The following is a 26,972-nucleotide window of genomic DNA, read 5'->3' as shown; positions in this document are numbered from 1 at the left end:
CAATCGAGTGAAGGGATTTGTGGAAACTGTGGTTCCTAATTATTGTGATCCAACATTTGCCTCGCATTTCAGGATGAAAAGACAAACATTTCAAGTGAAGGATAATCCACTGTTTACCTTCGAGACTGCATAATGATATATGACCTTATTATTGTTATTATGATTATTAGGCTTGTCATTATTGCTGATCACTGTTGATATGCTATATTTTTACTATAAAACTCTCATGACAAACATGTCTTCTAATATTTTAATTGTTGCGTATACCGAGCTGCAGCGGACACATTTGTAAACGACTTTACTTGGACCCACTGTGCGAGCTGTCTCTTTAATACCGCTTGGTTTATATAAATGTTGCTGCTGATTGGGCTTACATTTTTTACACACCCACCAAACAAGAGAAAACATCTCAAACCCCGTTGCACACCGTTTCCAGGAAACATGTCGTTCAACCCGGAAACCGTAGCAAAACGTTGCGCACCGGTTTGAGCTTGAACGTGCCCCCGGTGTAGAACTGATGCAGGAGCCCAAGTGTAACGATGCCTGTGGCTTGGTTTCGGGAGTTTTGTGAATTTTTCCGCCCACAAATTACTTCAATCTGCAGTCCATTGGTGACACCTGTCAATGTGGTTCAGACGCTCCATTAAAAAGACTTTTCATTTTTGTGTCCCTCGTTTTGTTGCTTCCCCTTGAGCAAGGGGTTGTAACACAAGGGTAAGGAGAAAAGATGAGAAACGTTAAAAAAGGACATCTTGAGAGAGAGAGAGAGAGAGAGAGAGAGAGAGAGAGAGAGAGAGAGAGAGAGAGAGAGAGAGACTACTGGAGTGATATTTGATTGATTTATTCCATCTGCAGCAATGTCCAGACAGCTGTGTCCGTGTGGGAATAGTCGTAGGATTAAGGCACTGGTTCGTGTAATTAATGGCTCATGTGTGCCAGCGAGAAGGAGATCAACATTAAATCAAAGCAAAGAATGTGTGTGTGTGTGTGTGTGTGTGTGTCACAAGGGAGAAAGGGTCAATACTAAATCACAAAAAAACGCAATAGGCTTTAGAAACGAGCAGAGATTGTGTGTTTGTTGATAAAAGCATGTGTGTGTGTGTTTGTATCTGTGTTGCGTTAGTGTGTTTTCAAGATGAGAGATTAGATTAGATTTCCTTGTGCTTACAGTGCACCAACTACCAAGAGACCACATCTCTTGTTATCGGGAGTATGTTTCAACTGAGGGAAAACCAATCATGCTGTTGCTTTGTATACCTGGATTGTTGTGATTAGCATTATCCTTGTGTCTACATATATTGCATATAGCGATGTTCTTGGTAAACACTAGCTACTATTTGTTTTAATTTTCAGCCTCACAATTGCATTACTGTTTTTTTTTTTTTTTTTTTTTTTTTTTTGCTTTGGTACTGTTTTCACAAGCCTGTCAAAACTTTTCTTTAAGTCACAACAGATCTTTAAGCACAAGCACAAAACCTCATGGCCTCATATCTTTTGATAAAACTGAATAATAAATATCATTAAAAACATTATGGATTTTATGTCAATTATGCATGTAAGGTAGGCTATTACAAGCCTATCATAAAAAGGCACTTTTTTTCTCGAACATTTCATCATTACGTTAGTACAAAACATAAAAAGTTTCCCTTTCACTATAACAAGTGTTTCATCTACAGTGTAAACATTCATTCACAGTAACTGCCTTTCATGATGCTATTATGACTGAACGATTCTTACAATTAAACTACTACTACAAAATAATTGTTTGAAACAATTCACTTATTGTTATACACCCGGCACCATATACATCATACACCCGGCGCAATGCGGCACCAGGCGTGACACAAGTGTGTTTTGCTAGTTTCAGTCCGACGCAGTCCTGCGCCACCTTGTTTAAATCGCAAATGCATTTGCGCCCATTTGTGCTCATTGTTGGCGCGTTGTTATTTTGAGGCAACTGAAATAGACTGCGCCATTGACCAATTGAAACCTGGTCTAAAGTTAATGGAGCAATATTTTTTTTGTTATTTAAAGAGCGTGTTAGTAATATGCACCTCCTATATAGGTTATTGCATCTGCTTATTACACTTATTATCTGCTTATTACACACACAGGGATGCACAGCAGCACACAAACATGCCAAATATTAAAAATAAAAGGATTACAATGTAAAATATGATTATTGTGTACATAAAGATATAATAGAATCCGGCTTGTCCCGTAGATGGTCTGCTTGCGTGCGTTAAACCTTAGCGCACAAGCTGATTCGTTTCCTCTCTGGAGAAGCGTTCAGTCTTTCCACTTGCAAATTCTGTCATGTAAATAGCGAATCGTTATAACAGGTTTGGTATATGATTTAGTAAAGACAAATAAAGTGGCACCAATTGTTAAACTTTATTTTGATATTATTTTGATTATTATTTTGACTTTAGACATTTTTCTAACAATAAGCAACTTGTCAACTACATGTCAACTACCTGTCGTATTAGTAGACTGTTAGGTTAGGGTTCAGGTTAGTAGATAAAGTTGACACGTATTGCAAAGTTACTTAGTCAGAATGTCTGTTGGTGGAGCATCAAAATAAAGAGTTAGCAGATATGAAGCAGACAGTCTACTAATACTCTAATGACTGCTAGTTGACATGTAGTTGCAAAGTTACTTGTATTTAGTAGAATGTCTAAATAAGCATTGAAATCTCTTCTCATTGAGGTTAATCCATTTTTTCTATCATTTAATCCAAATGATCTTAATTGTAATTTGGTAAATAGATTCTGTAAGTCAGGTAACCAAATCTAAAGTCCCTACAAAGATGACAATATTCAAAATCTGTTTATTGTGGGGGCATTTTTTGGTGAGGTTTTTTTAAAATGTAAAAATGCAAAAGTTTTCTGTGATAGGTTGGTAATATAATAAACAGTTTGTACAGTATAAAAATCATAATGTCTATGGAAAGTCCCCATAAGACATGGAAACCCAACATAGACAGATAGCAGGTAACTGTTATAATGGATGCAGACATTTTGATTTACAGTACGCCATGTGATACTGTAAACCGATGCCTTACCATGGGGCTGTCAAATTACTGTAAGTCACCCTTTCAATTACCAAAGTAAGCTAATGTAATTCCATTTTCTAACATGATGACATCTGTAGCCTGATTTATGGTAGCATACTTAATTCAGCAACACGAGTGATTTGAAACATGTATCTTACATCGTTGGCTTTTGACTGATTGTCAAAAGATCATACAGTTGTGTCTTGGTGATTACTGTTTTTTTTTTTTTTTTTTTTTTTTTCTGATGGGAACTGAAGTCAAAACTCTTTTCACAGTCAGCAAAACAGAAGTTTGTGTGGACCAGATTGAATAATTTTCCATTGCTTTCACAAAGAAAGCATTCAATTAAACTTAACTTACCTAAAACATTATTCTCAGGCTGCTTTTTATGTACTAGGTTTTCTTTTAGGAAATGGAAATCTAGTTTTATCACTGTTCCTTTTTGTCCTTTTTAACAAAATGCTGCTGACCTCATTAGAAAGTAGTGATCACATAATACACACATATAGTCGAAAATTTGTCCTTGCTAATGCTATTTTTCCATGCTTAATTAGCTGCTTTGAAATGCACTAATCAAATGAAATAATACATTATAATTCAATCCTCTCTCTTAATAAGATTTGCAAGGTAAGTAAATGCTGTGTCCTGCTCTCTCATTCTCTCTGATGCTCCGTTTCAGTTTTTTCAACCTTGCACATGGCTGTAGGCAATTCAGCCACGCTTACTGTTACTAGGATAAAAAGGAAAATGGGATTGATTGATTTATGAGAGTCAAATGAAGGACAAAGAGTCAGAAAAGAGGGGCTGAGTGAATGGACGGGTGGAAGATCAGGAAACAGAGGGAACATGGCGAGACAAAGACAAATGGAGGTCAATGGACAAGAAGACGAGGGAAAAAGTCAAATGTGTAGCCAGTGACCTCTCCCTTTTTCTGGAATAATCAATAAGAGAGAGAGACAGACAGTGACAGAGACAGAAGGGGAGGATATAATAACAAAACCTGTCTTTCCTTTTACATTCTTTCCAGTCCATTCAACCTCTGAGGAATTCTTAACCAAAGTCTTTTTTAAGCTTGTCAGTTCACTCGATGACCATCTTGGTAACGCCCTTGGGCTTCTAGCCATACATGTTCATCTCCTACTGTATGCTTGAATTGAAATGCAGGGCTTCCTGCAGCTGGCATGTGGGCCCTGTTTCGCATGTGTAAGCAATGCATCAGTAGACTTGCATTTTGCTTTCACACTAAGAGCCTTCGCATGCACTTTAAAAGTTCAATTTCAGACGGACAAAAAATGGCCATGCACAAAGCTGTTATATAATCACCATACTATGTGGAAAAGAGCATCCTTGTGAAAAAGAAGTGTGCTTAATTGTATTGAATGTTCCCTTGTTGTGTACTTAAAATCTTAAAAGTATATTTTTATATATTTAAGTATATTTTTTGCAGATAATATAATATTACTGAAATGAACACATTTAAAGAGTGTGCCTAAAGAGTGTAAATAATGTTTCTTAACACACTTGAAAGCACTTTTATAAAGTGCACTACAAGTTTAAAGTACATTTTATATTTTGATCATCTATTTTCATGCTTTTAAAATATACATATTTTGGATGTGTTGACTGACATACTAAACCACATATAACAATATTTGATATTGCATTTAATATATTTTAAATGTACTAAATTGCAACTTCATTACAAATGTGTAATTATAGATATATTTAAATACATGAGGGTGTTATACTTTAGTTCTGTTTAGTTTCAGTGTGGTTTGATTTAGGTTTCCCTGTTTCTGTTTTCCCCTGTGTCATTAGTTTCCATAGTTTCTAATTAATCCCACACCTGTCTCAGTTAGTTCATTAGCTCTTCCTTGTATTTAAGCCCTTAGTTTCCTCCATTCTTGTTCGGTCTTGTTTGTGTTATTGTTGCTATTCTGATTCTCCTGCGTATTCCCCCTTTTTATTATTCTTGATTCTATTTAGATTTGTGTGAGTTTAACCTGACAATCTTTTTTTTTTTTTTTTTTTCAAAATTAACAGAATTGAAATACATCATCATTCCCTCTTCCCAAATATGTTTTTTTCTTACCCTGATTCACTATTGTAAGCTGGTTATATTAGGTGTTTATATTTTAGACATGACAGGACGTTTTTCGTGGGAAATTGCATACAAACGTCACGCATGCGTGTCTTGTCATTTCCATAAATAGAGCAAAGTTGTCAAAAGGTGTGATGAAAGTATGACATGGCCACAAAGTTTTGTACTAGAACAGTTTGCTGCCAATACAGTTTTATACTATAGTTGACTCTTTCAAGGTGAGATAAAGTAATATGGCTTCTGTTTACAATATCACGTGGCATATACTGTAATATAAAATCCTGTATTTGATGCCATCTGTCTCCCTACCTCTGATCAATCTGATAGGTACAGTCAAAAGATTGTTTCAGCTGTCTTATATTAAGTCTTGTAGTGATCTGTGTTAACAAATTGCAAATGATCTCCCTCCCTCTCTCTCAAACACACATACACACACACACACACACACACGCACGCACGCACGCACGCACGCACACACACACACACACACACACACACACTTTGAACATTGTGGTTATTATCTGAGATAAATTATACCAAGAATTCATTAAATTAAGTTATCCATTTAAGAAATTGCACACCAGTTCTAGAATCTATAGAAATCAATATGTACTAAATAACCATTACGATCAGGATTAAATGATAGAAAATGAAATGCAAGTGAAAAGTTTGATAGTAATAGCATTATGCAAGGCAGTTACTGTGAATGGAATGTTTATATAGATTTATATTGTTTTGTATAGTGAAAAGGATATTTTTTTGATTTTGTGTACTGTACCAACAATTGAAAACATGCTGAAATGTTCAAAAGAAATATTTGAAAGAAAGAGCTTTGAAAATGTACCACTTGCTTGTGAAAATTGCACTAAAGCACTTGAAAAAACTGTGAGTAATATGTAGGCTCTAGAATGGCAGAGGTAGTAAGGAGTATGAATGAGGAGAGGGAGCGAGTGAAAAGGATGGATGGTAAGGATGTGTCCTCTGGTGCAGAATGGGTTCTCCAGAGAGGCCATCTGTCATGTTTGACTGCACAGCCTCCGGCCCTCTGTCACTTCACCCTGTTACCCAAGCCTACACCGGCCCAACATGCCTTTCACAGTCATCATTTACCTAACAGCTGAGTGGAAGGAAGTACGTGTCTCCAGCTCTTGTCATCAAGTATGCGACAAGCAACACAGTATGTCTTTGAATGCCACAATATGTGAGACAGTTGGTGATCTGCTCTGGGTCTGTGCCTCCATCCCTAAACTTTATCACTTTATTTAGCACATTTAATCTTATGCTTGGTATTTCCAATAGAAAACCAGAAAATATTAGGGAATTTTAATAGATATACATTTTTATATTCATCGGCTACAAATTGCTATTTCTGAATGCAATCTCTTTACAAGACTGACAAGATTTTTTGTCATTTATGACACAACCGGCGCATCCAAAATCACATAATGTCTGAGTAGGTACTACATTCGATTTTGAATTGACTTTGAATTGTATGTTTATAGTATGAATATGGGAAGTAAATTTGGGTGTACTACATCCGCCATGTTGATACTGTCACGTTACCCACCAGCCAATTCCAAATCTTCTCCCGTGGCCTCATAGGATGGTAAAGTGTCCATCAAATGCCAACTCAGAATCTCAGAGGAATAGTAGGTCATCTGAGTACTTTTTGCCTACTGTTTTTTTTTAAAAAATACAATGTATTTGGAAGTATACTACTCATTTGGTGTGCTGTTTTTCGCATACTATAGAGTATAGGGAAGTATTCGATTTCGCTTCCCAGCCATTAACAAGATTTTCCATCATTTAAGATACAACACTTCCCCGCCATTGCCAAATTTTTCCGTGTTTTCACTGTTATACAGTAGGGATCTTCTGAAATAGTACAGCATCTTCGGATTCAAAAACAAGCGAAAGAGGAAGATCTGCGTAAACCAGAAGAAACAGACGATTGTTTACTCATAAGTAAGCCAAAGGGATTAAGAAAAACCCAAAAAGAGGTATCGGACTGTGCATCTTTGGGGGTGTTGATGGACTCCATCTACTCCATCTGTGTTCTGATCATCAAGATCATGAAGTCTTTGAAGAAAAGGGCCATAAAAGTGTTGTAAATATGATTAAAAATGTGGGCGCTGTCTGGCAACTTTTTAAGTAAATGTTGGCGAGGAAAGAGTTCAAATGATTTGTGAAAATTCTTATCAAGAATCACAAATTAAATGTGTTATGTGTTATACACAACCCAGCAGTTAGCTCTGGTCCTCTAATTTGATTGGACATTGTTAGAGTAACACGCAAAACTTGAGGCTTTGGCTATTGTTTTTTTTTTTTTTTGGTAGAGTGTGTACAATTTTGCCTATTTCATGTCAGTACCTGGAAAAATGAAAAGTAGAGAAATGTTGATATTGCTATGCCGTTGTAGGTAGGGCTAGGAGAAAGATAAATGAGAACGAGAGAAAGAGAGAGTGGAAAGTATAGAGGGAGAGAGAGACTGGTGTACTATTACCTTAGGAGTGTCTGTCTGTTGGGGAAATGACAACAAAGCTGTTTCTGGTAAGTTGAGGAAGGCCGTTCAGAGCCACATATGTCGACTAAAAAAACTCATTTTCAGCAGATTCTTTCCCCACAGATGAGGGGGATGTTGATTCAGAATAATAATTTCAGCATTTCTCTCACCTCTCTCTTATTTCCTCTCCTTCTCTTCAGAGAGGGCCCAGAATGGGCAGAATAGCTCTTCTCCACTGGACTGATGCACACTTCTCAACCACAGCATCTCTTTGCCTTTTTCCTGTTTAGGGATTTGTAATATTGGCAGTCAATAAAACAGCACAAAAATACAGAAAATAATTAATTCTGCAAAGGATAGCTGTGTGTGTTTATGTGTGAGAGAGTAAATTTTAGAGTTTTCACTCTACACTTAACCAGTGTATAAATGTCTACATGCTAGCAGTTATATGATGTCTACCATCCAATTAATTTTCATTAATTAAACCAAAATCAATTTAAAAAACAGTATTTCAAAACAATTGCTCTTGTTTTCTATTTTAAAGGCGCTCTGAGCGATGGTGACGTCACTTCTTGTTGACGTTCAAAGTATTGTCAAACAAAACGGAGGCTAGCTCGACCCTCCCTCCTCCTTATCCCGTCCCCTCCCCCTCCCTCCCTTCCGTGCTTCCTGAAACAGTCATGAACCATTTCGAAAAACCAAACTGGATTTACCCCCGTCCAGCAAAAACAGAGCCACCTGAATGTCGGATTATAAGCCCTTCTGCCGGCTGAGTTCTCGGCACCTTTTGAACGCTTTTCCGATGTAAATTCGGGACTTCGTGTTCCTTCTCCTTTTCCCTATTCTTTGTTGTTTGTTCATCAGAATGTCCTCTCTTTGGTCGTGTGTCGGCCATATCAAAATTCTCAAGAATATACATTTTTAACGTTAGTCGTTGTCATCATAGGACATCTCTCCTCTAGCTAACGTCCCTCTTCATGCTTCTCTCTCCTCCACTCTCCACACCCCCCTTCATGTGCACGCGCACTAACCCCCCACCCCCAAATCATTCTTGTCGGTTATTGGCTGGAACACTGTTTGTTATGTTTCGTGGTCCAGGCTGGGCCAGTTTGTTTTTATTGCCGTTTGTTGAGCCTGGGCTGTCTACAGAGACCGCGTTTTTTTTACAGTGTGTTCAGGGGACAGGCAGCTAGCGGATAGTGAGGAGATGTTTGCTGTATGTGACAAAAAAAAATTTGGCCTAAAAAAACGCGGGACATCACTTGGAGCACCTTTAAAGTTTGTATCTCCACTGAAAATAACATAAAAATATTTACCTTAAGGTCAATGGTCTTCACATGGCATGCTGCCTGGGACAAGCAGGGTGGGGTCGAAAGCAGTGGGAACGGAGCAAGGCTGGTGGTGCGAGTGTTTATGAGCATCACCTGCACGCCACACTGATCTTGAGACCCACAGAGGAGCTACGGAGGGATAAAAGGAGGAGTGACGGCAGTACAAGTACAAGACGAGAGAGGACCAGGCCTGGACCTTATGTTGGTGCTTTATTTTAGCTTATGCAGCATTTCCCCTACCTCTTAACCCACCCTCAAACCTACCCATACCACCAAACCTGTCCCTAACCTTACCCCTGTTCCCACTTCAGTAACAGCAAATGTGTTTTTCAATACAACATGAATACATGTATGTTGTACTTATTTGTTGATGTAAGTACATAGTAGTTAAAGGCAACTAATTAAAAAAGTTTGACCAATTATTGACCAATTATTCTTTTAAAGTTTGGGAACAACGAACAACGAACACTAATTTGGTGCTGACATCTTTCTAATGCACATATAACAAATAAAACATACAAGTTAATGCATTCACATTGTTTAAAGAACTCAGTCCCAGAGGCAGTTTCAGTACATTTGCCTTTAATCACATATAAAAAAAAAACCATACTTTATACAAAATAGTGTTGTTGTTTTTTTGTCTGAGTTTTCATCACACAGTTTGACAGAGGAAGAGAGAAAAATTAATAAAACTGTTTTTCTCTCGCTTGGTGAGATGGCAAATAAACAATCAATAAAAAGTCAGTGACCTCATACCTTCTACTTTTAAAAACACTAAAACTAGAACTAAAACATAACAATGTGATTCACTTGGAGTTTCAGGTTTTGTTTAAGTAATGATAGCAGCATTTGTTTGCTCTGGTGACATTATCCAACAGCAGTTCATAGAATGAAATATGCATCAAACATGAGAAACAGTAAGGGGTTCACTTAGTCTGAAAAATAAGGAAAATTTTATTAAATATAACAAAATGATAAGGATTTAATTAAAAAGTATGATGTATTTGTGTGCACTGTGTATCCGGTCAATTGCCAACTTTAATAATCATAAAGGGTCTAGTTCTTTGTAAGTTATATTTACTATATTTGCACAAAAAAAAAAAAAAAAAAAACAAACAGTGGGACACAATAACACTATTATCTAGTAAACTGGACAGTACGTTTTCAGTACAGCACTTTATTCAGTACAGTATTTACCATGAACCCCCCAAAAACACATATTTGCTGTTTTGTTTTTGTTGTAAATATATGGGCAACAAATAAAAAAGTAAATCATTTTATTCATGCTTTTAATGTTAGTAAAAAAAAAATGATAACATGGTACTTTTTAAGTGTAAATGCAGTTATATAAATATGCACTGCACAAAAAGTTATTAAAACCATCTTGATCAGTATTTTGTCATGTTTTGCTGTTAAAAAGATCTAAACATCCTTGAAACAAGACTAATTTACTAAACTGATACTGATGAATTACTGATGAATTTTATTGTTAATTAATATTATGTTCCATCCCCCACTGGCGAATAATGAGTCAATACATCATCAATCCTTCTTCCAAAACGTGCTTTTGTTTGATTCACAATGGTAAGCCTATGATAAGTGTTTAATTTTAGACCTAGCAGGATGGTTTCAGCGGGGAATTGCGTATACGCAATATGTCTTGTCATATCCGTAAATAGAAAAAAGTTGCTCTGGCTACTTTGACGCATGTGCTGTTGGCCGCATACGTTATAAAGGATGTCTTATTATAATGGTTACTGTTCTGAAATAAGACATCCATTATAACTTATGCGGCTGACAAATGCGACCCCTGGAGGACGCAACCTTCGAAATGTGTGGGAGCGTGTTAAAAAAAACACAGAACAGAGGAGAGTCTGCTGGTTAAAAGAGAAAGCGACAGAGCTCGTAATAAAATGAGAATCAACATTGTCTTGGCTTTTCAGAGATGATGAGAACCGAGGGATTTGAAATGTTGTAAAAGCGACGAGGAGATGGTATTTTAAATTACTCAACAGGTGAGTAAGGTAATTTATTGAACAGTTAAACTGCCATATGTAGCTCTCTGACAGAGTTCATTATAAAGCATCATCTATTGTGAAGGATCATTACATTATGGTTGTTGTAGCGCTGTGAGGGAATTTATTCTCAAGGAAGTAGCGTGTCTATTAATGGGTAAAGCTACAGTAACGTCTTCAGCTAGTCAGCTCGAGATCCTTTCCATCTAAACTGGTTATATCTCTTACGCCTAGTAGGGAATGTTTTATGAGCAGGAGGATGATCATATTCATCCGCACAGTCACGCAGAGCCGAATCATAGCACAACCAAAACAATGTTCTTCCACAAAATGCATGCAGTTTTGTCTTTTAACCACTAGAGGTTACACAGTGTTTCTTTAAGCTTAGATCCAACAGATATTGTTCAGGTTACGCTTAACTTTTTTTCAGTGTGATAATCATTCAGTACCAGTATATGTCAAAGTACCATCTCATTACTATCTGATACCTCTAGTGTACCATGCTCTGCCACAGAGCGGGGTTCAGCAATAATTTTCTCATAACATAAAATTGACTGCATGAGGCAATGAAATCAATTTTGAAATCTATTGAAGCCTTGTATCGGGAATGTTTTCCTATTGTTGCACACAACTGAACTCTATAAGCCAGGGGTCATTAACCGCATGCTTCCATCACTTAGACAGCAAAAAAAAGGAGTCATATTACACCATCCCAGATGCCTCGGTTATGACAGTGAGGAAGGCCATAGAGATGAGATGAGATGAGAGTGCTCCAGTGACATATGACAGACAGAGAATGAGAGGAAGCCTTCAGATGATATCGTCGAGTGACAGGCTCTCACTCTCAAGGCATCAACTACTGCCAAATTCAAATTGAAAATAACACCCCAAAATATCACTCTGAGTCTGAATTCAAGAGCCAGACTGACTAAATAGGGGAAATTAGCGAGCGGCCGTTATTATTTTTCTAATAAAACCACAGATGGGAGTTGAAAGTTCTGTATTACTGAGAATTTGCAAATTCAATGTCAGGTGCAATTTTTGTTGTTGTTGGGTGGTACATGATGGCGCTAACACCAGTACATTGACTACCGAAAACAAATACTCTCTACTCATAAATGTAGCGGTCTGACAAGGAAACTCCTTCAAATGTGTAATCAACAAGGTCAACCGCAAAAATAACTGTCCACATGACCTTTCAACGCTGCGTGTCTCAGTAAATCCTTACAGTAGTTTTATAAAGCCAAAAGAGGGTTTGTGCCGGAGCAAGCAGTTAGTAAATCCGGCTTTAAATGCGCAAAAATAGTTCATTCATAATACAGCTTCCTTTTGAAATCCGGAACATCATTAGGGTGCTTTCATGCTAACACTTTCATTTGACGTCCGAGTTTGGTTCATTTGAATGATGTGAATGCTGTTTTCTGAACTCGGTTGCACACCCGCAAACTGTAAACAAGTCCACTTAAAAAAGGTGGTCTGGGGTACGGTTCATGTGAACTGCAGTACGGTTCACTGCTGATATAGACGTAATCGTACTAAATCACAGGAGTGAACCGTTATTGATGACCTTTGATTTGGTAAATCTGTGTGTTGTGTGTTCTCACTCGCTTTGAGTGATGCACTGCTAGCTGCAAAAATGTTGCCCATGCCTTCAGCAGAAATGGACTCTTTCCCAAATGGGTCATTATAAACAATATAACAAGAAAAAAAATTATAAGGGAATGTCTGTTTTTTAATTAATCTTTTGTCAAAAGTGTATAGGGTCGCCAGCAACACGAGATAACTAATAGTGTTAAGTATAGTTTTTCTAAACCAACAGTAATAGTTAAAATATCAGGAGAGGGGACCGAACTCGTGCTCGGACCAAGCAACTGATCCAAGGATGAAAGCACCTAACGCTAAAGGTTTTGTGCTGAAAGCAATGGGGTTAATGGCCACGTTGCTATAAATGCACTAAGGGACATCTTTATCATCTGTGTAGAGACATGAAAAACCCGAACAGCAGTATTTGATGCCTTGGGAGTGAGAACGGGTGGTGTGTGAGGGGAAAGTATTGCTGTTATTGTACAGAATGAGTATGCAGGTTGAGCTCCTGTCTCAGGGGTGACAACAGAAGGAGTGTGTGTGTTTGTGTATGCATATAGCGGAGCGTGTTCGTGTGCAAAGAGACATCTGCGTTAATGGGGTGCAGGTGGAACAACTGCTGGTCAGAGTCGGCAGGAGATGCCGAATTTGCAGATGGTTTGAATAAAACAGACAGGAAAAATTGCAACAGAAAATACTTTTAATGTACGCCTCCATATTTTTGAACCCCTAAAGAACATCATCATCACACACGCAAGGACACACACACTGACTCTGTAATCCTTCTTCGCACATGCTGCAAATTCAAATGAAAACAATGGCGGCAGATCAAAGAGGTTTCTCAAGAAGGGAGGGGAGAGTGAAGACAGGGAATGAACGCCTGAACATTTCAGCTGCAAGCTGAGAGAAAAATATGATCTATAGGGGGAACTTGAATGCAAGAACCCATTTACACCTTGCAAAACCTTGCAATCCCATTGCCTCTGTGAGAGCTGCATGAATCTGCATTACAGTAATCATGGGAAATAAAATAACAGTTTATTTAACATGTTTCAATTGCTCTTGAGATGCAGTGAATTTTCTCTTGAAAGCAGTTGCAAATTATAACTAAGATGAATGCAGACAGTTCAGCCAAAATTGAGCTAAGCATTAACCCTCATTCAGTTAAATTTGTCTAGTTTTGATAGGTTACAAGACACACAAGAACTCATGGCATCTGGAGTCATTCATTTCATGTACAGTATGAGAACTATTCTGATAACTATTTCAATTTTGCCATGTTCTTCACACAAAATATTTGGAATATATTCTTCTGAGTCATATAGACTACTTTTTTGTGCTTTTATGATGCCTTTTTGTCCTTTTGACCTGATGACTAAATTTCATTTGATCAACAATTTGCTTCACGGTTCAGCTAAAATTTTTGTGTTCCAGAAGTAAGTCTTGTCATTTTTCATGTTGAATTTGGAATGAAAAAACAATGACACAATTTCCCTTTTTGAGCGAAGTAGTTGTTAAACTACATAAAGCAAACAAACGATAAAAATACAAAATGTAGGCTGGAAACCCCACCAATAAAATTCATGAAGGCTCATTAAAAGCAAAATGATGTTTTTGGTTTAGAAAGAAAAACTTACTGTGAGACCATGAAACCAACTTGTACTGAAATACCATGAAGTCTTGATTCATTTCCATCTCTGAAACAGAAGTTAGTAGCAGTCCTTTGTGCAGAGGGAAAGGAGAAAAAACAAACGCCAGCACAACAGCAGACAGCAAGAAGATGACAAAACATTTCATGCACAGTTCAACACCACAGCCTTCATTTCGGTTGGGGCCCTGCTTTAATATCAAATTCATGTTTTATCTGTATAATCTCTTGGTCTTTTTTAGTTTAGAAAACTCTACTCTCTCTCTCTCTCTCTCTCTCTCTCTCTCTCTCTCTCTCTCTCTCTCTCTCTCTCTCTCTCTCTACATCCTTTCCTATTTTTGACAAGTACAGTACATTGCCAAATAGTACATAAAATACAAGGCAGTGTAAGCTGTCTTAAATTCTCCACAAGTCCTCAAATACATAAATACAAATACAGAAGAGCAGAACAGAAATGTCCAGAGACTCTGGGAAAGTCTTTCGTACAATGCACACATACATTTTCTCACCGTCTACCATTGCGTAAATTGACTGATAAGAGGTCCTTGATTAGGATTCTCTCCTGCTGTTGGCTTAAATTAATGGGTTGAAGACATTGACAAACAGATCATTTCTACACAAGGAAATAAGTGAAAAAGAATTTTCAGCAAAATGCATCCACCTTACAAAATTATACAACATTCTGATGCACTCTCTATCTCCCACAGTGATGGTCCACAGTGTTATGGTTCAAATTCCTGGTTTCCCTCTAACACCCTTTCTCTTCTTCCTAAGACTCGTAGCAGTACAACTGCTGTGGTTAGCAACGAGGCCATATCCCTTACTTCAGTGACATTTGGAGATGTAAATAAACGATTTAAAGAATGCAATTTTGTGCTAAGAATGTGGCGTTCACCTTAAAAGAACATTGGTTTCCTCTCTGTGCAAAACATTATAGGGGACAATCTACTGAAAACAAGCAAGTTTTGTGTTACCATGAAGTTTTTACAGACATTTATTTTTAATAAGTGTGATACTGTCATGTTGGTGTAAACCGAAACAGTTGGTTTATAGTGGGAGAGCTTGGCTTGTCTGGCTGCTTTAGCTCTGATTGGTTGTTTGGGGGATTTAATAATGGATAAGTGATAACAGACTGACCTCAGTTATAGAGGAAAACCTTTGAATATTACATTGAAAATATCAGCAGGGCTTTATAACTTAAAAAATTAGAGTGAAACAAATTTGAAAAGAACAAACAACACAAAAATCAAACTAGGGAACAGAGTCATGACAATGTCCAATATCTAACTTGCGTTGTTTGTATCTATCAACACACCAGGGTTCAGTTGCAATTTTAAAAATTGAAAGTCCTCAAGACACATAAACCCCTTTCATTCATCCTCTCAACTTTACACCAGTCTGAAAGTAAAACAGTCAGCGTAACGCTTGTCGGATGTTATCATAGTAGCATCAGGCAGCTTTCAAGTGTTTAAGATTTCAAATTAATTTAGTTTTTGAGGCATTTCAAACCTTGCTGTAGTTTTTCAGGGCCATGTCGTTGCATGGTCCAGACACTCCTTCTTTATTAGGAATATAGTCGTGTTCTGCAGCTCATATCTCCAAAAACAAATATGCATGTGAACCCATGCATTTTCCAGAAGGACCAATAGCCACAACACATTTCCAGTTTCTCTGAGCAAAGAGGTTATCTTGCTTTATGCAGGACTCAAAATCCTGGTTCAAATCCTCAGGAACCTTCATCTCATAGGAGAAAACTATTAAAATGAATAGCAGGTTGGTTATTTCCGATGAGAAGGCTGCCTTTAAATGCATTTAGCTTTATAAACAGTCTGTAAGCTGAATGCAGTGTGGGCTGCCCTTGAATCCACCTCAGTGCACCAGCCAGAGATAAAACAGCAATGTCAGGGACACTGATCATTACACCGGGAGGTGAAAATAGCATTTGGTATCACCACCTGAAATGGCATCATTGCCTCCTGGCACCACATTTATAATGCTTCCCTATAAGCATCTGGGCCAATTAAAAGTTTTATAGTCTCATGAACAGCAGGCTACATTGTAATGGAGACCAGAAGGCACAAAGGGATTCAGCTGAGCCCATGTTGATTAAAAACTGTGTATCTATGCAATACATGACTCCTAATTATGGTTTCTAAATCAAAGCTATCATGTGTAAGAGTAATCTATATCTGGAATGCCTCCTTCTCTATAGCCACGGTTGGTACCATAGCCAGAGTTGGTCATGTTTTGGGTTGGCTTGTATGGAACTGTGCCATTCGAGGGGAAGATGGTGTGTATAATGTAATCCTCTCGCACTGGTTTGGGTTGAAGGGTCTGCCTTGTTGCCATTGGTGTCATCTGAAATCCAGGACCTCTGATCTCCAAGATAGTATTGTCTTTCTTTGTGCCTGACTCAATGTAGTCATCATAGTGTTTGCTCTTGCGAGAGCCACTATGGCTGTAATGGTCTCGTGATTTGAGGCGCCCTGCACGGTGCCCATACCAGCAGAAAATGGCAATAATAAGAGCAAGGGAAACTATTGCCGTAGCACCTCCAATAATTCCTGCAAGTGGCAGAGAAGTCATTTGATCAGAGCTCTCTTCTTCACCTTGTTCCTCATCAGGCAGGCCGGGATCAGCCGTTTCTGTTCTGGCACAAACTGGAACCTCATTTGATTCTGTGTCCCCCCCGGGCAAACTACTTCGGCTTCCACTGTTAGACACCAGAGGCACCATGCAAATGATGTAGCTGGAAGCAGGCTGCAGGGAAGTGAGAAGGTACTCCCGCCGGTCACCCCTAACCAAAGTTTCTGTGATGGACCCCATGGCAGAGCTAGTTCCCAGGCGAAGCCAGCTTAATCGAAAGGAAGAAGATGTTTGCGCCACACTCCAAGTAACACGGATGCTGTCATGGGATAGGGGTTTCACATTCAGGGCTAGGTTCTTGCCCACACCACTGCTGCTTAATGTGTAGTCCAACCCTGTTTCTGGAAGACCCAGGCCTGGTCGCTTGGACCTGAGAGTGAACAGGGACCCTTGAGGGGCAGAAAGAGTGGTAGAAATGACTCCCACCGCTCCACCACTCACCCTGTTACCACCAACGCCAACACCTGTACCTACTCCTCCACCACCTGCAGCAGCTAACTCACATTCATCCATCTGATTTGTGAGGTCTCTAAGCGCCATGTCTCGGACTCGCTCTGGTGTCTGGCAGATAAAGCCTCTCACGGTAATTGTGTTCCCTTTTGCCTCCAGCCAGTCATGCAGCCAGCGCAAGTTGCACCCACAGTGCCATGGGTTTCCTCGCACAAGCAGCTGCCCCAGGTTGTCCAAGTCCCTGAACAATCCTCTGGGAAGGGTAGTCAGATTGTTTCCGGAAAGATCTAGGCGTTGTAGTCTGCGCATTCCATCAAGTGAGCCCCGAGGCATGTGTATAAGATTATTGTCCTGTAGGGAGAGTCTCTGCAGATGGGCACTGGGCAAGTTAAGTGGGGGTGTTTGAAGTGAATTACGGACCAGGGAGAGTTCTGTTAAGTTTGCCAGACGTGAGAAGGTATCATCAGCTATACGTTGATTAGCTAAAAGATTACCGTCCAAGACCAGGCGGCGTAAAGAGGACAAACCTCGGAAGGCATGAGTGGGAATAGTAGAGATTCGGTTGTCATCTAAACGGAGTTCTTCAAGTGAGGCAGGAAGACCAGATGGGATGCTGGAAAGGTGGTTTCTGGAAAGGAAGAGGAGACGTAATCTAGGGTTGTCAGCAAAGGCCTGGTCCTCAATGCTCACTGTAGAAACCGAGTTGTCGTCCAAATGCAACTTTTCAAGGAGCGGAAGTCTAGCAAGTGCAGCCCTTTGCAACACTCTTATGTTGTTGTCCTGGAGGTGGAGCTCTCTTAATGAAGGTGGCAAATTCAATGGAAAGTCATCGAGCTCGTTATCATAGAGATATATAACACGCACGGTAGTGTGATGCTCCAAGGACCTAGGAAGCCCTGCATTGTCAATGTGATTGTTCTGAAGATACAGGACAGTTGCAGATGGTGGTAGAGGTGGGATTGCGCTCAATCCGCGGTCGTTGCAGTAAATAAAGTCCTCGTCACAGCGACACACAGAAGGGCACACTATGTCACCTTCACCATCCAATCCCAGTGAAGAAGCTGCAGTCATCTCCAATAGCTCAGCAAATAGCGTGAAGCACAGCAGCAGAAAGAAGAGCAAGTCTCGAAGCTCCCCTATACCTTCAGGAGCCATCATGCAACCAGCAAGCTCTCCTCGCCTCCGCTTGCCTTTTATAGCAATTCAACCAATATAATGGTTCTTTATAGAAGATGACTCAGAAGTCCATTTGGACTTTGGACTTGTGGCGTGTTTTCTTTCACCCTGGAAAAGATTAAAGAGAGAGAGAGAAACTGGTTTAAAAAAGTTAATACCTTGCATAGATGTTTATAATGTTCCAATAAAAGTCAGAGAAAGGCTAACATCATATACATGGCAGCACATGTTAACTGAATCATGTCTAATTGCTTATTCATGCTGACGATTTAAGCCATTTTAGTTGCAGTTCAACTGATGTTTGAACTGCTGGCCTCATTTACTGATGCACTGATCATCAAGTATTAAAATGTTTTGAGTGAGAAAGACTGACATGGCTTCCTCTTCAATAAAAAGTGAATTTATGACAAGAGTTGTACCTAAAAGTTGCAATGCAACTAACTTAACTACATTTAGTTTAGCAAGTTTTCAAAATAACCTATCTTTTCCAGGAACAAGCTACTTCCAACCATGTAGCAGTACATTGTGTTGTACAATATTGGATTTGTGAATGAATCCACTATGGCCTATTTATTGCCCTATCTTACTAATCAAATTGTATTTTGCACTACATTTGCACTCTGTATATAGATTTTTTAATGTGTTATTGACTGTATGTTTATTTATTTCTTGTGTAACTCTGTGTTGTTGTTTTTGTCGCACTGCTTTGCTTTGTCTTGGCCAGGTCGCTGTTGTAAATGAGAACTTGTTCTCAACTGATCTACCTGGTTAAATAAAGGTGAAATAAAATAAAATAAAATAAAATAAAATGTGGATTTGAAACTCAAACTTTTCCCCTAAAACAAGCAGTGTTGGGAAGCTACTTTAAAACAACATCTTAAACAACAAGTTACAAGCTTCAAGCTCACATTCAGTTAAGCTACTATTTTGACAACTACACTGCAAAAATAATAGGGAGGCTATTTAGTTGACAATGTCTTCTTAAACATATGACCATCCAATTATAAAATTTACACTATAATCAGATTAGCCATCCTTTTCTCATCAAAGAGGGCTTTTAATGAATAAATCCCTATTAGGCTAACAGCATTAAACTTGTGAAAACTAATTAACACATGAAATGACCAAAAAAAAAAAAATACAATAAATAAATAAAAAATATATAGCCATGGAAATCATCGGGTTGGTGAGATACTATGGTTATCTATTCAACCAATTTATGGCCATTCAACCAAACAGACTGGATATAAAAGGATGTATTGCAACCTTTGCAAAAAATGTTTGCGTAGAAATGGATAAGCACATGTTCCATGCAATGACCTAAGAGAAGACTCACTTTTAGGGCAGAAAAAGAATAACTGGCAAAACGGTACACATACTGTACAATAGGGTGAAAATGGAGCTATGGTTTAGTGCAAAAGCAGTGCAGTGCAGTCTGTTTGCACCCAAATATGTAAAAAATTGACCAAATAAACAAAAAATTTGGTCAAATGAGACTTCTGACCAATTTTGGGTATTCAAGTCACTGGACACAGTAGAAAAATGAAGGATCAAGAGAGAGAATGATATGCAGAGAGAGTGGGAGGGCTTAGTAAGCATGTGTTTTGACTGTCTGGATTAAGCAGGAATTAATTAACTACATGCACTTACTATAGGGTTAAGGTAGGATTAGGGTTTGGTTGAGGGTTAGTTGCATGTAATTATGCACAATTTACTGTTATTACTATGGTAAGTACATGTAACATATGTAACAAGGACACTGTAAAATAAAATAAGTATACTTTTAGCACATTGCTATTAGCATACGTAGTACATACAGTATTAATAAAGATGACTTGAACTTGACTAAAGTACTTAATCAAATGAACTTTAAGTATAAGTGCTGCTAAGCCTTGCCAGCCCAGTCCTGCTGCCGGCGTTTTCCCCTACGGCAATAAAAGCCCATTGTTCCCTACATCTTGCCTCATCTTTTCACTCAAAACCCTGACAATTTTAGCTTGCTTCTACAAGTCATTGAGCTCTTTTATTGCGACTCGTGTTTCAGGACTCGTACCCGTGCGCTCCGCATCACAAGTGTACCAGGTAAGCTACAGAGAAACCTTGTCATTTTAGAAAATCCAAAAATACAGAGCTGTGAAAAATGTTTTACTAATGGTAACGTGTTTAAAGGTCATAACATCCCTGCTAAAAAAATCCTGCATAAACCAGCATGAATTCCATGCTGGCCCGGGCTGGTTTATGCTGGTAAAGTGCTGGTGTAGTTGGCAAGCAAAACTGAGTTTGTGTGGCTGGTCCACCAGCACAAACACTTCCCATGCATGCAAATCATCCCTTATGCTGGTGACCAGCAATGCTATATTGTTCAGCAGTTATAGCATTGTCCATTGTAAAACGTATTAAAAGTCTTAATCTACCATCACTGAAATCATAATTTGTGTGTAAAGGAATAAAAGTTGTTGGTGTTTTACTGCCACTAGTGTTCATTTCAGCTGGAAACTGCAGTGAATAATATGTATAAGTACATTTTTGCTGTGCAATAATCTTGTTGATTATGTGTGTGTCAGACATGGACACCACTGTACCCGCAACAGCATACAAACCAGACTGACTGTAATTGGTCCATCCACACTGCTGGTGCCATTGTATGTATGTGTGCACACACTGTATGCCTGTATGTGGATGTTTGTATCTGTGTATATATGCATGCCATCCTCAGTGTGTATACGAGATGTTTAGGTGCGCGTGTGGGGGCGAGGAAGGAGTGTGGCATAGTCACAAGGGGAATTGTAAAAATGGGGCTGTCCAGACAGACTGTCGCCTCGGGGTGTCTTGCTCTCTCTCCTTTCCAATATTCCTTCCAGTGGGAGGAGAGGACAAGACTATATCAATTTACATCCAGGGACTCTGGGACGGACCAGAGGAACATCTGAATGACTGCATGTGCATCGCTTCAGTGCTTCATCTACCAAACTCACAGTGAAATCAAATTATTTTGGCTCGTCCCTTCTGCCACTTGGTAGCTTGTAGTAAAACTGTATTTTATTAGAAAAGAACAATACACTAGTCTACACTAGTCACAAGAGCCATACTATAATTATAAGGTTTGGAGTCACATGTCCATTTGTATATAAATGCTTTTTTGTTCTAGCTGTGGTTATGTATAGCCAATTGTTTTCAAAAACCTCTCTCCAAAGACTGTCAGTGCTAACGGGAAGCTGTGATAGTCTTTTCTTCTACTGTGACATATATCTGAGTTAAACGTATTCTCAAAAAAAAAGATGCAGGGACTTAATTTTGTCCATCGGGAATTGATCGCTGCAAAACAAAGGGGAAGTTATTTGTGCACGGATAAATCATTTATAATAAATACTGTAATGTCACATTAAAAATGAATGGTGAGTTTAAACAAAAATAGTAAATGTCACAATTTGTAGGTCACTGTTGGTATAAACCAATGGCTTTATTTTTTTTTTGCATTTTCGTGAATTGTTTTGTATGTCTTGGTTATTCATATTTTGCTGAAAAGGGATTAAATACTTATAGATTTTAAATACAAATATTTAAATACATTAGATAGTATTTCAAATTCAAACAAAGCTATCCTTCTCAAATTATTGTCAATAAACAGCAGGTTCCTGTTGTATCAGTTTAGCCCATATAGTATGACCCGGTATAGATACATGTGTTCAATGAAATATATCCTTTTTTTCCAGCAATATTGGTGGAAATGTTCAATGGAAATTTAAAAAATAACTTCACTCTGTGAAACATTTACTAGACTTGCTCTAAAAAGAATTTAATTTTATATTTGCATCTTTGCAAAATTCTTTTGACTAATTTACTAATTTAGAATATTTGTTTCCCCCTCTGTTTTATATATTTTATATGCTTTATATTACAGCATACTACAAGCCACAAGGCTGTACAAACTGTGGACGCGTTCTCAGAGTTTGGAGCAAACCTGCTGATTGTAATGATTAATGAAGGTAAGAAAAATAAAGGTAAGTTTATCTTTTATTTGCTTTAAACTGAACATTTGGTCAACAGGTCACTTCAAACTCCTACTACCTTTTTTTCTGTGTTATTATATAAAATATATATATATATATATATATATATATATATATATATATATATATATATATATATATATATATATATATATATATAAAACCTTGACCACTATAAATCCTGAAGAAGACGTGAATGGTTGTGGTCTTCAGACCATGACAGATCATGTCTATTTTTTAGAAGCATCCTTATGTTTCAACAGATCTTGAAGTTAGCATTTCGGCTTTTTGACAAATGAACTGCAAACACTGTTAAAACACAAATTTATTGCATCACGTGTCGACTGCAACGTCCCCTGTGGAAAGTCGTTACACGACATTACAGATTATCTGTCAGGCAATGCATTGCTGTAAATATTTTGGGAACTGAAAATGTCAGGTGCAGGAGAGAGGGGATTTTGATCGACGTTTACAAGTAACTGAGGAAACAGAGCGATTAAAGTTTGAATGAAAGCTGTGAGGGAGATGGAGGGACAGGGGTGAGAGACACTGTTAAGTCACTGAGCTCTTGGATTGATGTTTTGGGATGAGATGTCTCTTTATACAGGTCCCACAGTGGATTTCAAATAGCGCTAAAAGATAGACCTAATCCATCCATCCATCAATTTACTGAGACAGGCAGTGTGCCAGTCAAATCTATTCATACACCTACTCTCAATTTACTATCAATATATTTTTACAACGGCCTGTTTGATTTGTGAAGTAAAAAAACACATTTCAACCTTTTCAGATCAGACACCTAATGCTGATTTCTCTAGTGGCAAGTATGTCAATATTCAATATTTTAACTTAATAAAAACTTATAGGTAAAACTTAATACATTAATCAACTAAATCACAATAAAATACTCTTCAGCTAGATACTATAGTTTATCTTGGCTAGCTGTTGTACAGCTGAAATGAACAGTTTGCATTATTGAATAATTGTCCTGTTATCATTGTAAAGCTGCATTAATTCAATCTGTATTTCATAAAGAGCTATATAAATAAAGGTGACTTTACTTGACTCGGCTGTTTGCGATACAGATGCATATGTGTACAGTATACTGGCTACTTTATACTCTGAATGGGACTTATCCAATCTGATTTCAGAATCTAATCATAACTATTGTTAACATGTGGCAGTATAGAGCGCCGGAAGTAAAAACTCCATAGAGAAATTTATTTTTAACAATAACTTAAGAACTACTGTGTGTTACGAGGTTGTTAATCAATGGTATATGGTTTTGTTGAAGCCATTCGTTTGATTTATTTCGATTTTTTTTTTAAATAATCATGTTTAACAGCTACATTTGTGGTGAAAAACTTCATTACCCATGATGCTGTACAGAAAATTCCACCAATCAGAGACTCAAATTGTGCCAATAAAGCTTGGCGGGAACATCCACTCCCATTAAGCACTGCAAATCACATTGAATCGGTCTATTTTCAGATGCTATTTTGCCTCAAATCAAAGTTTGTATTGTTGTAATTCACATTGTAGCTGGTTGCTTTGATTCATGGCTCATAACGCTTTAAAAAAGACTTTAAAAAAATCCCCGTGGGATTGAACTTTTTAGTATTTTTTTCCTACTATGGAAGTCAATGGCTACCATCAACTGTCTGTTTTCCAACATTCTTCAAAATATCTTCTTTTGTGTTGAACAAAACAAAGAGACTCATATAGATTGGTGAGTAAATGGTGACAAATTGCATTTTTGAGTGAACAATCCCTTTAAAGAATGTCTATTTTCTAATTAATTTCTTTTTTATAGTGTAAAGGGTCACTAGAGACCTGAGGTAGGCCTATGTAATAGTGTAAGTATATTTTTTTTCTGCACAACAATAATTGAATCTCTGATGATCAATAAGTGCAATGCCATTTTATTCCTCATTGGAATTGAGATCGAGAATATGAGCAAGATGCTGAATGTACTGGGAAATGAACTCTGACAATGACAGTGGTGATGATATAAAACATCTGCTCAAAATGGACCCTTCCAAAATCGAAAATGTAACAACATACGTTTTATTTTATTCTTTTGTAATTGTTATTAAAATATCAGGTGAGTTTTATTCTATTGCGGCAGTTAGAGATCCATCCATGTTAGATACAGATCTATTATGTAATAATGATTGGCGAAACATTTAAAACAAGTTAAAAAAAGAATCCCAATTGCCAAGTGTATTGGGTTTCCAACATTAATATTAATATATTAGGTTACTATAGCATGATTTTAGTTTTTTTCCAAAGTCACATTTTGTTTGCCATACAGTATTTGCATATTATCCTAGATTATGTTGAACTTCCCACGCCACAAAGACCGCAATATTCGTATTGTTTGTCACCGGTTGCAGTTCAGACTTTTCTAACTTACCATAAAATGTGTGTGTGTTTTATAGTAAAGCAGACTCAAGTAATTACATAACTGGTGGTGGTTTCATGGTAACTTGTGTATCTAAGACATATATCTGGTGGTCTTAAGCGTATTTATATTATGGATTTATAATTTTCGAACATGTTGGCCAAGTCAATTTTCCTTTTTGATTTATGTAACATTATACAGTGCTCTTTCATCTGTAAGTTGCTCGGTAGCTTTTAGTTTTATAGCTGTAATAACGTCATGTATGTTAACATCCGACAAATAACTGAATGGGCCACTTATTTATTGGCCACAATTATTTGTTGTTGTATGTAAAAGAAGAAGCATGTATATTCTTTAACCATTCTCGACAGAAAACAGTAACAGCTTTCGGGTTTGGGACAACACGAGTGTGAATAATATCAAATTTTTGAGTGAACTATTGCTGTAAAGTGGGAAAGGAGATTCAACACAGACAAAAATGACAGGCTTCACCTTTAAAAAAGACATTGTGGTTCCAACCTCCTTATTTTCTCTGACACACTGTACACAAGCCCCACATCCTAACAAGACCTGAGGAAGAGGGAGAAAAAATGGTTTTTATATTCTCCTTGTGTCAGCAGTCTGCTGTCAGCGCTGCCACATTTTACTGACTATCAAAGCTTCAGATCTCTATCTCTCCCCTTCCCGCCTCTCTTTGAGAGTGACGTTAAATAAGTACATATTCCAGATCCCTGTTGGATGCTAAAGGAGCCGTTCCACCATCAAAACCTGTTGCCATCGAATTCATTTGGCTCGATGTCTGTCCCAACAGAATCTCTGATTAAAAATAAATCCTGGAAGCATTAGCGCTGAAGCTGTGTTCGCCTCCACAACGAAATGGCAGGGGACTGAACAAAAAGGCCACACAACCATGTGAGGAAAACTGGAGGAGAAAAGAATATTAAAATGTGAATAACTGAATAAGAAAAAAAAATCTTGTGTTGTCGTGTTCTCTTTCTTTTCTTTTTTTGCACAAAGGGTATGCTTCGCTTTAATTTGATCAAATGAAAAAAACATTTTCTTCTTTAAAATATGCATTTTCTTCTTTTAATTTTGTATTTGTGTAACAATGAAGATCATTTCTGGACACTCCGTGGAAGGAAAATCACAAAGAAATCTCTTTAATATCTCAGCTGTTTCTCATAGTTTCCCATGAGATTAAGTAGAGATCATGCAGGCTTTTCTCAAATCTGCTTTTCTCCTGAGATAAAGACTTAAGGATCTCACACAAGTCTCCAGGAGATCTCAACAAAAGTCCTAAAATGTGCTCAGATTTGCCTAGATTTACTCATTATGAACTCAAATATATTTATCATCAAAATCTCCCAAAAGAAAATGATCTGATCATTGATTTTACCAACTCTGTTCTCTTACCGTAAGATATTGTTTATTTTTTAGTCCTGAGCAAAAAAAAAAAAACAGAGCAACATCCGAGCAATAAAACTGTCATCTGAGCAAGCTTTTTATATTTGATAATATCCTTATATTTATGACCATGTAGTGCCTATAAAAGTGACTAAAACAATATTACGACTGGAGCTATCAACATGTTACTAAAGACTTTGCATTCATATATTTAGTGTCATATGCAACAAAAGCTTCTAGCTTGTTGGCAGCAGTTCGAAATGTGTTATTTAAAAAATGTGTTGTTAAATGTCTGTATATTATACATGCGCTATTCTCTGCTCCGTCTTTTCATGTCAGCCTTCTCTTTAATTTTAAGGCTTTATTATAGCTTTATTATAGATTCATAGCATGAAAGTGGATTTGGATAGAAGGTATTTAACATTACAAAGTTGTTTATTGAATAATAAGCGACACACATGCATGTTAGGTCATATTTAAAAGAATGACTTTTGGTTGCTTTGTTGCTTCAAATCACTGTCAGTGACAATATAGTTTATCATTTTTAACTTTGTAAGTTTTAACATTGCATAACAGATTTAAAATCATTCTAGGAGCTAAATAATACCAGCTTAAGACTGGGATCCAAGTAAAAAATTACAGCAG

At 37.6% G+C, this 26,972-nt stretch overlaps 1 protein-coding gene across 1 annotated transcript in view; it reads right to left on the bottom strand.

The window, feature by feature from the left end:
- Positions 1-12,856: 12,856 nt before the first annotated feature.
- The window catches only part of flrt1a (fibronectin leucine rich transmembrane protein 1a), a 71,876-nt gene continuing 57,760 nt past the window's right edge, over positions 12,857-26,972 (bottom strand). Inside the window, exon 3 of the mRNA XM_079872326.1 lies at positions 12,857-18,617. Coding sequence (XP_079728452.1) covers positions 16,404-18,491 — 2,088 coding nt within the window. The 5' untranslated portion in view covers positions 18,492-18,617 and the 3' untranslated portion in view covers positions 12,857-16,403. The remainder of the gene's footprint in view (positions 18,618-26,972) is intronic.

This window comes from Squalius cephalus, assembly GCF_949319135.1.
Source record: "Squalius cephalus genome assembly, chromosome: 5".
In the NCBI taxonomy this organism is placed as follows: domain Eukaryota; kingdom Metazoa; phylum Chordata; class Actinopteri; order Cypriniformes; family Leuciscidae; genus Squalius; species Squalius cephalus.
Note: the sequence above shows the minus strand (reverse complement) of the source record. Positions and strands in the feature narration are given on the sequence as shown.